We start from the raw sequence: 14,520 nt of genomic DNA, 5'->3' as shown, positions 1-14,520 counted from the left end.
GGGTGAGCTAAAACTATGAGATCTGACTCAGAAAATGGACTTCCTTCATAAGAGATAGTCAAAATATTATCTCGCTATGTTGAAAACTTTAAATTTATTTTTCATGTGTATTTGTTTTCCACAAAGGCGACACAATGGTGTGTGTTCTCCTGTTTGCGCTGGTCCACACTGCTGTGAAACTAGACGTCACTGTGGTTTCTGTTCACAAGAAGAGGTTCTGAAGGGTTGTCTGTGTGATCGCTATAAGAAATACTAACATGCTGTTCTCATTGAGTTTTTCTTCGTAGTATAATGTATGTAGTGTGTGTGTTTAAATACACCAATGATTAATAACTGCTTGACCGATACAGAAGGAAGTAGGGAGTATGGCTGTGCAAAGCTCCCCTACAGATTCATAAGTCAGCTATCTGCAAGAATTGCGTCACCTTTCCAGTGAACAGTGGAGAGTCATGCAGACTCTCAAAATACCAGCAGCTTACATCTGTTTTCAGGCCGTCATGTCAGGTTATTCCTAGAAAATGTTTTTTAATACTGCAGATATTTTTATTTATATGTTAATGCTTTTTTTGCACGCATTTCCTAATGCTGTGATCCCAACTTTCCTTCCAATACATTCTGTAAGTATGGCATTGCAAATTAGGTGTGTTTACCTATTTTTGTTAGCTTTATTGTTATTTACATAGTTTTTGCATCAGCCAATTTCCATAAAATTTCTATTATTTTGTTGTTAAGTAACACAAGCAGTTGTGAAACAGTCAGATTTTTTTCCTACTATAAATGCGTTGAGACAGAGATGTGTTACATATTTCCAGGCACACCCATGATTATGTGTAGTCAGTGTGGTCGCTGCGTTTGAACTTTAGTCTCCTCCGTGGAAACTGGAGAGACACACTTAACATGGCAGGTCCATGACAACTGCTTTATTATCCATTCAGTGTGGTCGTTGAAGACTCCCCTCACCTCCTTAGTACTTCCACCTCTCCTCTACACTGCTTTTGATCTCCCCTGCTTCTTCCTCCTCACACCCCATCTCATTCCTGATGGGCAGTCTGGGAGCCAAAGGCCTATACCACACACACACACACACACACACACACACACACACAGGGCTAGAAGTGTGTGGTGGCTTTACATCCAGCCGTTCTCCACAAACACATACTGGCACATAGGCTCAAGTGGAAACACACGAACACAACAGCAAACAGGAAGTGATGTGGCCATGTAGTCGGAGATAATAGCAGTAGGAGTGTTCATAGTGACAGCAAAGGGACTTAAGCAACAACGGAAACAACTTCAATACAGTCTGACAGGAAACATTGGTAAGATTAATTTATATTACTGTTAAAAGTATTAGTAATTGTAGTAGCAGCTGCAGCTAGGCTCCATTACTTGCTTCAGTTAGAAGCATCCATGGTTTTATGTTTTTTATGGAGTGTGCATGGTGCAACACCTCAGTGTACCGTTTCAGTATTGTTTTAAGAAGTCAGCTTGATGTCAGTGATGTTATATTGCATAGATCTTCACACTGTGCCTTTGCATTTGGACTGTTTTGAATGCACTTGTTTGTACACTTAAACATACAGTATGTGTGCGTGAGTGATGCCAAGATTCCTGTTCCTTTAAACGAATAATAAATAGTTTGTATTGGAAACAGGATCATTACAGCAGAGAAGCAGTTGTAAGATGAACAGAATATATAAAACGGTTTATTCAACTTAACACAACTAGAACAAATTAATTAAGTAATGTTCACTTTGTTGTGTCTGTTTTGAAAATACTACACACGTTGCTGATTTCAGGAGTCCAACAAACAGTAATCCCACAGTCAACTGGTTATCGATGGAATACATTTTAATCATCATCACAGTGTTTGAGGTTTGCAGTGGATAGATGAGGTTCGAGATTGAGATAGAGAAGTTGATAGAATAGCTGTTGTACCAATGTTGTCCACACGGTGGCAATGCACTCATGTGAAAGAGAGGGTGGTTCTGGAGTGACACTGGGCATGGAAATGTGTGTGTGTGTGTGTGTGTGTGTGTGTGTGAATCTCAATCCCGGTGGGGAATTTTACCTGAATGGACACTAACCGATGGGTCTCCATGGGTAGAGGCTGCTTTATATTAGGGCTAAAGACTTTGTTATATGGTTTAGGTTACCAAAGGGTTAAGGATTGGGTTAGGGTTAATGTTAGACATGTAGTTGTGATGGTTGAGGTTAGGGTAGGCCTACCCACTGGGATAAAGGAACAAATGTGTGTTTGTGTGTGTGAGGGCTTGATTTACTATATTCGTGGGGTCCAAAAAACAGGATTCCACTATAGTTGTTGGGTCCTACAGCTTTGTGTGGACACACATGCTTGTGTGTTTAAAGGGCTTTTCGATGGTTAAGACTTGATTTTAGTGTTCAGGTTAAAACTAGGTTAGGTTAGGCATGTAGTTGTGATGGTTAAGGTTAGGGTAGTAAGGGGCTAGGGAATGCATCATGTCAATGACAAGTCCCCACGTAGATAGTGCCACAAGGCTGTGTGTTCTTTCTCAGCTCATTTATACCAGCTAACGTTGGCTGCATGCAACTTAGATCCAGAGTACAGTCTTAGCTATACTATACTACTAAAACACCACATGCACTTACACTGTGTAATCCAGAGCAAATGACGAAAACATGTGTTGTCATTTTACTGTTCCAATTTAGATTGAAATTATATGACAATTACCCCATTTTTGAATTTTGAGGGAAATGCTCTCTGCCTATAATGACTGAATGGTAAGTTAAGCCTAAAACTGATGATTCATGGTGAATGTTCTGGCGGACTCAGACATGTCAGCCTGCGCTACTGAGACCTGCTGCAGCTGTTTCAGGATGTGAAGCTGATGTTGAAGTTCAACATTCACATTCTACGCTTCTACATTTTGTGTGTGCGTGTGTGTTCGTCAGGACCCTTGTGGAATGCCGAACAGGTCAAGGCAAGCTGCTGAAGGTGAATCTGCATAGTGTGTGAACTCTTCATGGAGCATGAACCTGTCCGTACATATTTAACCTGTCTAGGTTTTTCCAGCTGTTAGTCCACCCGCAGCCAAACGTTCACACCGTTGTAATATCTACGTATAATGACAGGTACAGGTATTGGCTGAATGCTAACACAGAATTAACATAATTAGGCCAACCTAAACGGGCAATTTCAGATTTAGATCGCCAGTCACTTTGCTTGTTCTGTTTTACAGTGCCGCAGCCTGTGCTCTGTGCTCATCTGTTTCTTCTTCGGCTGCTTGTTGACTTTGCTTGTTTGGTTTCATGTCCTCTCCAACTTCTTGTTCGTAATTAACCATGGCTGAGAGGCAACTTTCAGCTCCATCTGAAAATGTGTGTCTGTGTGTGTTTTGCGTCTGTTGGAGAGGATCTCTTGTTCCCACGTAACATTGTGATGAATTATTCATAGAATGACATTTACCCCCCTTTTTTCAATAGTTGGTTGTTTCTGCTGGGAAAATAATCTCACAGTTTACAGTGGAGGAGTTCAAGTCAAAATGAAGAGATTGAAACATGAAAATAATGCTCCCTTAATCGGTGGCATTGTTCCGGATTGTGCAATCTTTACTCGGTTTATATGTTCCCATCTTTCAAAACAAGTTCTTGTTCAGATTGAAACGCTGACTGCATTTTTTTTTTATCTTACTGTATTGAAAACACTGTTATATTGCCTGGTCAGGATGAGGCAGCTTGCTGACTGATCATCATTTTTATCGTCAAAACATTGGTACATCATGTTGTTGTGGGCTTGATATCACCATTGCTTAGAAGTTCTTTGAGGCAGACTTTTTTATACATGGAAATTGTGGGATATGTAGGTTGATACATTCATAAAAAGGACAGTGAAGTACGTACATGTTTTATAGATGACATTTTCAGTATATTCAACCCCTTTTTTTCTGAATCCTTGTTTGTCTGTATTAACTTATTTCATATTCCTGTTATTATTGAATTTATTGTTTAAGTGCTCTTTAATGCCCAAACAGGAATCCTTACCAAATATATTGTGCATAAATATGAATTGTTGTTTTTTTTAACTTAAGTATAAATATTGGTTTTAGCCTCAAACAGCATCAGTCAGGCTGTGATGCTGACCTCAGTGACACTGTTGGGATGATTGACGCATCTCTATGCAACATAACTAGTTATCAGTACTGACAGCCTGCCATTGTATAATGTGTGTGGAAAACAGCCTTTCTTTGTCTCTTCTGTTGTTTGCGCTGTCTCTTGTCCATCTTGGGCTTTCTTTTTTAACAGAGAAAGGAGCCACAGAGAAGTAGGAGGTAAATAGGGACAATGGGGGGTAAAGGCCAAAAGGGCAACACAATGCCTTTCTCTTCTTCTGCAACTATTTCTCCTTTCCTCTTAGGCGTTCGTTCTCCTCCTTTACCTGCTGCAGGAGGGGGAGGAGGAGGAGCAAGGACTGTTTGGTAGGTGTGCAGGCTGTGAAACCACACCTCTGTATATGTCCTTCCTCAAGGGTGTGAGCCCTGGAGGCGTGATTGAGAGGGAGAACAAGAGCGGCACAAGACTTAATCTTTTTATTTGGCTTTAGCCATAACACACACACACACACACACATTTTCCTTGGAGTATTCCTGTTCCTGTGGACTGATTGTTCTCAGCAGACACAGGGTAGGAAGTACGGAAGGAAGGGAGGGAGGGAGAGCGAGAGAGAGAGAGGCGAAGGTGAGATGAACTCTTTGAAGCTAAAAGAGTTGTCAAACTCAGACTTATACAGGCGAAGACAAGAGAGACCAGACAGCTATGGAAGTGTGGCTCGGGACAGCCTCAGGTGAGTCTACCTTTTGTGAAGTTTAAAACTTTCTGTCAAATGTCTAATTATTGGTGGGACTGTAATGTTGATTTCCTCTATGAAGACTGTGCCGGTGCTTTACTCATATTATATTGTATGTTGTGTCGCAGATATTCTGCCCACCACCTGTATGTGAGACTCAGTATGTACCAGACAGTGTGCACTTTTTAACTATGCAGTGAGACATCAACCCCTTTGGGTTCTTATAGCAGTCTATGTAAGAAGTTTTAAATGGCTCCTGATAGAAACACTTAAGAATGAAGAAATCAGCAAAAACCATACCAGGCTTGTAAAAAAAAAAATGTGTGCCTGTCCGAATGTCCAGCATCTCCGTAGGCTGTCTAAGAAAATACGATAAATGACGTGTAAATGCTTCTGATGATCTTCAGGATCAGCTAATGGCCTGTCAGTCACTATTTTTTAGCTTCTCTGCTGCTCATTGCAAGGTTTACTTTTTGCTTATATTTCATTATAAGTTATTTTTTGTATTAATAGGCAGGATTAACTGGGCTTAATCTTGTGCAATGAATGTTGACTTTTTAATTTGGTGTCCTGTGGTCATTTGGGTTGGTTCTGTTATCATTAGCTGGTTATCAGCTTGGTTATCATTAACTGGTAATCAGCTTTGTTATCAGGAGCTGGAGCTGTCTTGCATCATGTAAGTAATCAGAGAGGGTTCACTTGTGTTACAGAAAACAGAATCATTGTCAGAGGAACCTTTGAAGGAAAGTCCTTTTCTGTGTGTCATGTATTGACAAGGATAGATAAGGTGAGGGGTAGTGGAGTATTTGATTTGTAAATACTGCAGCTGATGGCGGAATTCCTCTGAGTTGTGTGACCAGCAGCGATAGACAACGTGCAACATATGCAGACATTTGCAACACGATCACATCATTGAGTTTTGGATGCTCTTTTTCTGTCCCTCCCATTGTCTCTCTCTCTCTCTCTCTCTCTCTCTCTTTGTGTGTGTGTGTGATCCTGAAGTGATTAGAGGAATGTAGTAATGTGAGGAATGTGGACAGAAAGAGGGAGCCCTTTCTTTAGAGGATTCCCCAGTCAACACTATTTTCTTGCTTTGTGCCTCCCTTCTTCTCATGCAATGCAAAAATATGTGTCAGATGGGTTCCTTTATATTGCAGTCTATCCTAAGCACAATCTTTGTGCTATGTATAATTTAATGGAAATAAAACTGTTGTAGAGATCTGACTGGACAGGGTCACTGTGTTGAGCAAGCAAAGCAGAAGACCCAGAAAACTTCACAAACTTCTTGTTTGAGAATTAAAGTTTACCTGCAGTAAAGTAGGGATGCACCGAAATGTATGGAAGATTTTTTTGGACTTTAATATTTGTAACCCACAGAAGACAATCTACAAATGTGTACAATGATTTAATTTTTGTAAGTTCCTTTTTACACATTTGTGTATTTACAAATGTAACGTGACCCACAAATTCACACAAGTAATCTGCAAATGTGTAAAAACAGTTTTGTGTGTACACATCACCCTGTATTTTTGTGGATATGATTTTACACATCACAAATGTACAAATACATATTTGCAGATAGTGAAATATTTGCGCATCATTGTACACATTTGTAGAAGTCCAATAAAATCTTCCATGAAATGAAAATTGTTGGCCGAAGCCGAATTTAATGAAAAAATTTGCCAAACACCGAATAAGTACATTTAGACTTTTTCCATTTATTTTGCCTTTTTTTTTTTTTACCACTACATAAATTAAATAGTCAAAATGTGCTTTTTACTCAGTGTTTCCCACAGGAGAGAAGGAGAGGCTGTGGTGGGTGGGTCTGTGGCCCGGTGAAGTAAATTACATTTGTCCATTTACTTTTAATGTACACATGATGTAATATTTTTATACTTTCTGTGAATATAATCCAATTAATTTATTTCCATACTGTATAGACACCTTATTTAGAAAAATGGATGTTGTCACATCTATACCCTCACGCTATATTCAGTCCGACTCAATTTGATAAATAATGTTGTATGTGGTTCTCGTATCGCGTAACATGAAGACCATAGCCTCTCTTGAGGTAGGACTCTCATACTGCAACACTTTTTTCTTTGTAAAGAGAGAAAATGACAGGATAAAGTCTCTAACCTGCCTGCTGCTCGCACTGATCCGTTTCAGTGGATTTACCATAAAGGCTTGAATACATGTGCACTCTAATTTTAGGTGCAGCTAGCTTAATCACCGTCTCAGAAATGAGTGACACTCAAAGCAGATCAGACCGTTTGTTGCCTTTTCTAAGAAGTCAGCCACAGATGGAGCAGATGTGCTTGGAGACAATTCAGCAGAATACTGTCTGCTAACACTTTAAAATGCTTCCACAATGCTGACATGTCAACGTAATTGTTCTTGGACGTATTCGTCGTGATGTCACCCACTGGTTTGTGGTCTACCGTTTTGAAACCTCACATTTGATATTTTGGTTAGGTGAATCCAAAATTCACCTCACCTGTGATATTAACTGGGATGCTAATTTTGGCAAACCGCCTCCTAATAAGCATTTTCAACGGCACTGGTTAAATTTATACAGTGCGGTGGATACAAGTCGCCACTAGCCTGAATGTCGGATTGCCATGGTAGTATCTTGTCAATCATATGGTAGTCACACCCTAAAGCATACCCTGCTTTATGGTCGTCTATTTTCCTCTAAAATGGGACTATAATTTACAAATTAACATAATGACACCATAAACTCATTATGAAAGTGTTTTACAATTATTTCTAAAGGAAGCAAACTTATGACTTATGACAAAGCTATGAAAACTAGCAGGACATTTATGCCCGGAGTCTTATACAGTCCATACAGTCTATGATACAGTCCATTGCCATATGTGACTTTTTTTTGTGCTTTCCCTAAAAAGTGTATTCACAGAGGTGCAGCTAAGTGCTATCGAGATTTAACTGGTGCTTTCTACAAGTGTGTGTGGTATGAAATAAAAATTAACTAGTTTCACAAAGCATCTGTTTTCTTACACACTTACACCAAGCACGATTATCATTAAGTGGCACAGCTGATTTTAAGTTTTATATATGTGAAAGCAGTCACATTCAACATGTCCTTCATATACAAAATGTGACAAAATAGTAGTTGGACATTGAGGGTAGGGCTGGGCGAAAATGATCTCACAATAAAAAATTATCATTCGATATCAATAATTATCATGGTAAATGTCAAATCATTATTTCTTTCGAGTTTTAAAGCAGATTTTTGCTCCTGAGTAAAAGAAGAAGAAACCAGATGGTTAAATGTGCCTATAAACTATTCTTTATGGTCACATGACAGACAGTTGATGCCAAACAGTGGATCACTTCACAAATATGAGGTAGAACATTCAAAACAATTCTGATAAAATATTTTTTCAACAAATATGCTTGAGTAAAATAAAGTAAAGCCTTTTTCCATTTCCTTTTTCTTAACAAATTAAATATCTTAATAGAAAAATTAAGTGCTGATTTTTTCAAATTCAAATGAATTAAATCAAACATTTATTGAACATTGATTAAACATTTGTTCTATTGTTATTGAGAAAAATTATATCGCGATAATTTGAATAATTTTTTTATTGCTCAGCCCTAATTCGGGGTTTTAAATGAGCCTGTAAGTGAACCTGTTAAACCCCTTTTTTACCAATTACATTTGTAAGATAAAAGCTGCGTTACAGTATTGAGAAAGTCCTCCGTGTTACTGTAATCCTTTGGGCTGGATGTGTTCCTGGCTGTCTTGTAGAGTTCAGTTGGACTGGGCCCTTGATAGTTCAGGTCAAAATGGGCGTCAGGAACAAAAACAAAGGAAATGTTAATCATGAATTATGTTTGCACAGTCACTGGATCAGTGTGTGTCATTGTGTGTGTGTGTGTGTGTGTGTGTGTGTGTGTGTGTGTGTGTGTGTGTGTGTGTGTGTGTGCGCGCGTTAGTGTGGAAACGCTCTATGCCCTGCCAAAGGAAATATGCTGTACCCAAGCAACCTTCATGCCTGTGTTTCCATGGTTGCTGCTGACACAGAGTATGAGCGGGAGTGTGGGTGTATGAACAGGGTGTGTTTGATCTGTTTCTTTGGCCTGAATCTGCTCGTCTCGCACCGGCTGAGAGTCAGGGTTGTTTCTTGGGACTCCAACCTTAACACACACTCAACAAACAAAATTGTTGCATAATATACTTTTCATTTTTCAGGCAGATATGCCCAACCACTGCAAAACATATTTCTTTTGTTTCCTTGCCTGAATCATTTATAAATGGGAATCCTGCATATTTTATAGCCTAATCCATCCTTTATTAGATGGTCACAAGAAAAATATGTCATTAGTTGAGGTTTAAGTGGGAAACTAAGAAAAACAAAGTTAATCCAAATTAAGCACCAACTGAAAACAGACTCCTCCAGGATAGTGAATGGAGGCTTGTCCTCTGTAACTGTGGTGCACTTTAAACACATCATTGTCTGATTATCGGTGGGGGTTTAGGAGTTGTAGCTTCTCTTTTCTTTCATGGAATTAACTGCTATATTTATACATGTCTTTAGTGTCAAAGCTGTAAAAGTTCCATGTCCTTTTTAGCCTACATGGTCCTTCGTTTTAGAATTTGCAAAATCTGTCTGGGGGTCTTTGCAGATGGAAAATGTAATAGACAAATGCTTGTCAGTGTGTTCTTGGGTTAAATGTTTCTGACCGTGTCGCACATGGACTGTTGAAAATCACTGCTGTAGATTATATGCACAAATAAATGGCTATACCTCTGTGATAGCAACAGAGGTTAGGTCATTGGAACAGTAAATTTCCTTCCTCATTTTCCAAGGATGATCTGACCTGTGACCCTTAATGACCATAGGGAAGTTTTAAAATCCTATCCTGCAGAGGGAAAACACCAGAGACACCGTGTCCACTGCTGACAGTTGCTGTAGCCATTTTTAAGCTCAGGTTGACATTCATATCGCCGCTCACATTCCCTCCCTCTCTCTCTTTCTCTCTGTCTCTCTCTCTCAGGCACTGAAAAACCATGGCTCTCTTTGCTAAAATATCTGATTATTCCTTATTCTGACTGTTAGTAGAAGTGATGTAGTTTATAAAAACACTACACAATCCATTCTGTGTCTCAGAGGCCTCAGGAGTCCATGACAGAAAGACTTTTCTTGTCTAGTGTGACTTGCGTCAGCCATATTCAACACACAAGTGAAAAAGGGCCCTCTCCTGTCTTTAATACACTGTAGAGAACATCTTGAAAAGATCATGATTTTTGTGTGGCCTCTGACTGAACAGCCATGTATGAGTAATGAACAAAGGAGAAGTCTCTAGTCTAAATTGTAATGAAATGAAAAGACAAAAATCCTCTCAGAAAAACAGCTTGAACCCCATTATTTTATTAATACTATTTATATTATAAGCGATATTCCACTCTCTTGTTACCGTGGTTGGTGGTTGACACTGTGGTGTTCAGCACACACTACAAACACTACAAACTGGAAAGTACTTTCACAACAGTGTTCACTGCGCAGATGCAAGAGAGTGTTTTGTCTTCTTGTAAATTTCACTGGAAGGAGCTTTAAATGTTATGCAACTTTAATTTATTACAGTGTCTCTGCTATTTGTTTATGTGTGTGTTTCAGTGAGTGAGAAAGAAAGGAAAAGCTGTGTTGGACTTTTTTGTTCTATCCCTGTTGAAAACTGGTCTAATTACTTGTCAGTAAATTGTACCATTTTTAACCTCAACCTCATTTTGACTCTAAATTTGTATTCTGTTTAATAATGTTCAACGTTCAATTTTGCCTCAGTCGAATGAACAATGCCCAATGTTAATCTGAACACCAGGCAGCTGAATAGTTCCCAAGCTCTTGTTTTAGGGTGGAACATGGCAATGTCAGGAGGAAAGATTACGTGTTTCCTGTAAAGCACCCACCCTCTGTCTATTGTACCCCAGTCACTCAGCACTGGTTCCCAGTGGATGAGATTCCCAACATAGCCCCAGCCCAGGACAGGTGACTTTTCTGCAGTCATTGTTCTGTTTTGGGAAGGCTCCTAAAGCTTTAGATTGTGCCTGGTGAAATGTTTGGCTCATTATGTCATTCATTTCAAAACCCAGACAGTCCCTTAGAGACTGAAAAGTTGAAAAGTGTATAAAGTTGAGCGAGTGTCACGCTGTACTGAATACACTACACAACAATACACAACTGCTTGTGTCTATAGGACAGTCTTTTTAAAAATGTAGCATTTACAAAACATGCTGCAGAACAAATCAAATCACTCCCATTATTTATAAAAGCTGGATTTAAATGGGGGGGAAAAACGCAGTTTGGCCGTCCTGATCAGACAAGCTAGAGTTGGCCCCTACTATGTATACAAACTCTCTCACACACACACACATATACACAGACACAAAACAGCAGCTGCCAGCACCTAGTTTGGAATTGAGGCTCTTCTGGGTGTCTATTTGTAGAATGACTGAATATATACTGAGGACTCAGAGACATGTTTCAGCTGGACACACACACACACACAGGTTTAGGACAGGTATAGATGTGTGTATTTATTGTACATCTCTTAGTTTTGCAGGATGAACACAGCAGCTGTTCTCCAGTGGATCATCAAACATGTTTGTATTTCCAGATCAGGCTTTATGTTGTTTTGATGGTTTCGGAAGTGGTCATTAATTTGAGGTGCCAGTTGAGAGTTTAACCACATAAAGTCGAGCTATCATTTTCCCAGAGGAGACAGATTCATGGGTTTAAAGGAATGCCAAGGCATAAACCGATATGGGATTTTGAAGGAAGATTAACATATTTTATAATTGTAGCTCTAGATGGCTTCAGATGTTTTAAACTTAATGTTCAAGCCTTTTTGTAGACTCACTTGGAGAAGACACATGCACATGTTTCCATTATGTTCTGCAGTCCATAAACAATCACATGGCATGGTTTACCAGTAGGTTTGAAAATGGTGAGGGCGAGCAAAGACTCCAGTTCAGCTAGCCAGCATGTGCACACTGGCGATCAAAGCCAAATGTGGCCCTTGTTATACCATATAATGTAAGCACTTGAATCGGTCCACATTCAGATCCCAACCAGGGTAGCATTGATCTGTTATAGCTAAATGTAACTCAACCAGCGGCATTGCGTCCTTCATATCAGACGGGTGACACTGATTAGATAATATCTGGCTCCAATTTCAGCCCAATGTGTTTGTCTAAAATACTGTCATTTGATTTCTTGCTCCACTGTGTTTATACAGTGAGTGAATCAACAGTAATGGTTCTATTCATGTCATACTGGCATGTTACTACGTTAGCTTCTCTGCTTTCCTGTGCAACATTCCCACTTTGCGCAATACTGAGTTGGAGCCACGTTGTTACATCTCCCAGAAAGCTGAGAGGTCCAGCTGTTTAACACACACACACACACACAAACAAAAGCAGATTGATAGTATGGGTAGATATTGGCCATATTTGATGGGATGCAAAAACATTTTTGAAATACAGCGTGTGTGTGTGTGTGTGTGTGTGTGTGTGTGTGTGTGTGTGATGGCATAGTGACCTCTGTCTGGACAGGCGTCAGTGTGGACTTAAATTTCAGCAACCTGCCCAAGAATAGATAGCGAGTGTGACAGGAGGGGAGACTGAGGAGATGTGTGTGTGTGTGTGTGTGTGTGTGTGTGTGTGTGTGTGTGAACGAGAGAGAGAAAAAAGAGAAAGGGTTGATGTGGGAATGAGAGGAAGAGGGAGTGTGTGTGTGTGTGTGTGTGTGTGTGAGCTAGAGAGAGGGAGAGAGAGAGAGAGTACTCTCATAGCACTCCGATCAGTGTTTCGGTCTCCTTCTTGCTATGTGGATTACAGCTCCCACTGCTCGCTGGATTGTCGTTCCCGTTACCGGAAACGTACATTGACCAAACACAGAGGGTATCTATTGTTGAGTGTTTTAGTTTTTGACTTTACTACAGGTGTTAGGTGGACTTTGTTTTTTTTTGTTGTTAATTCAGACAGTTGTAGATGAGTATGGAGGTGAATGGCCATGCCCTGCCGCCATCAATACCTGAGGACAGAGAAGCCCCGGACCATGTTTCTCATGAGGAGATGAACGGTTACCACCAGAGATTTCAGGGTGGTGACGGGGGAGAGGCTGAAGTCCCGGTGTCCAAGTCCCAGAGACGGAAAAGCGATGTCAAAGTCTACAAGGAATTTTGTGATTTTTATGCTCGCTTGTAAGTAAACCATTCAGAAGTCAAGGGTTAAAGCACTTTAGTTAGTTAGACCACAATAAATGTTAGCCCAGATGATGCCACAAGATGTGATTATTGGGATTTGGTCCTTAAACCATACCTAGGGAATATGTTTTGTTGTTTATTTCTTGTACATGAGAGAAATCCTATTAGTGTGGTTTGAAAGGATTTTACTCAGCAGCCAGTGAAACCTGCCTCATCCTCTTTAATGGAGATGCTGACCATCAAAATGTATTGATGGTTGTGTCAGAGACTGTTTCATAGTCAGAGGCATCTCCACTTTCATCCTACAAGAACCCATACTCATTAAAGCCTAGCTGTAGTACCTCTGCATGAGCATCACGGAACATAGACCATGACAGGAGCTATGGTTTGATTCCCTGGCTTGGTTGTGGGATGGTTGTGACTGGTGGATGAATTGCCACATCACTGAATTACCATCGCAAATTAAAGGTAATACATGTTGATGTTAGGTAACTGACATGCCGGTTACACTGAGTACAGTGGTGCGAGGATGTGGATGTGTGTGGCGGTCTGCTCCTACACTGACATGGCATAAGTCTGTATGCTCTGAGCTTACTGTTACAGAATGTGAAAAATTCTAGTAGATGAGTTTACCAGCCGGTTTGATTTGCTCAAGCTGCCTTATAGGTGCCATGTTTGTGCAGGGATAGGTCTGAGCGCTACAGGAGGGAGGGAGCACACAAGAAGGGCTATTTTTGTGCCAGAGTTGTTATGCAAAGTAGAATATGTCAACTGGCATCCCAAGTATGTGTGCAAGGGGGACAGGAAGGCTAAATATACATGCTGTGTTTCTGACTGATCCAGCCTCATCATAGGCTGGAGGAAAACATAGACATGGGGTCACCTACAGGTTTGTGAGGGATGTTTTGAAGCCTTTTCTAACTCAGTGTTGGTGTCATAGAGCTGACTCATTGGTGACCGACACATCACTAGCAGCAACTGGCGCAGCGCAGCGCTTTCATGATGTATGGAGATCTCTGGCGATGTGAAACTAAGCCTCACTGATTACTGTACAAAAACACTACTTTATTAACTGGTTTTGGTGAAACTGGATCATATTTCATGGAGAAAATATTTTCTTGTGATTTACGGCATTTGCTGATGGACAGATGACTTGTTAGCGATTACTTTAGCCGCTAAGTACTGCTAACAGTAGCTGCCGCTAGCTAGTTATCCCAGTTTGCCTTGCAGCTAGCTGTCCTGTTAGCTGAATCTGCTCTGACTGGATGCTTGTTGCTCTGGGGGCATGTTGGTGTTTGCTGGGAGCACCCAGTTTGGGCAGAGTCAGCTGATAACGGCAGATACAGTTACCAGTAGCTAGCGGTTACTGTAGTGTTAGCAACAAGTAAATCTGTCCATCAGATTCACTCTGGAAAGTTGAGTTGAAGCAGAGCAGCTGGAGGACAGTTGGGAAAACCAGAAAA

General features: G+C 40.3%; 1 protein-coding gene across 5 annotated transcripts in view; it reads left to right on the top strand.

Moving 5' to 3' along the window:
* The window catches only part of lims2 (LIM and senescent cell antigen-like domains 2), a 31,566-nt gene that overhangs the window by 3,509 nt on the left and 13,537 nt on the right, over positions 1–14,520 (top strand). Inside the window, exon 1 of one of the 5 annotated variants that reach the window (XM_038720237.1) lies at positions 4,615–4,822. The exons of 2 other annotated variants lie outside the window; for them this stretch is intronic. In XM_038720237.1, coding sequence (XP_038576165.1) covers positions 4,722–4,822 — 101 coding nt within the window. In that variant the 5' untranslated portion in view covers positions 4,615–4,721. Of the gene's footprint in view, positions 1–4,614; positions 4,823–12,674; positions 13,055–14,520 lie in introns of those variants that run through there. 2 more of the 5 variants (XM_038720240.1, XM_038720236.1) reach the window with 2 other exon arrangements.

Source organism: Micropterus salmoides, unplaced genomic scaffold (genome assembly GCF_014851395.1).
Source record: "Micropterus salmoides isolate LMB-PRFRI ecotype aquatic unplaced genomic scaffold, ASM1485139v1 Ms_hic_scaffold_15, whole genome shotgun sequence".
Classification (NCBI taxonomy): domain Eukaryota; kingdom Metazoa; phylum Chordata; class Actinopteri; order Centrarchiformes; family Centrarchidae; genus Micropterus; species Micropterus salmoides.
Note: the sequence above shows the minus strand (reverse complement) of the source record. Positions and strands in the feature narration are given on the sequence as shown.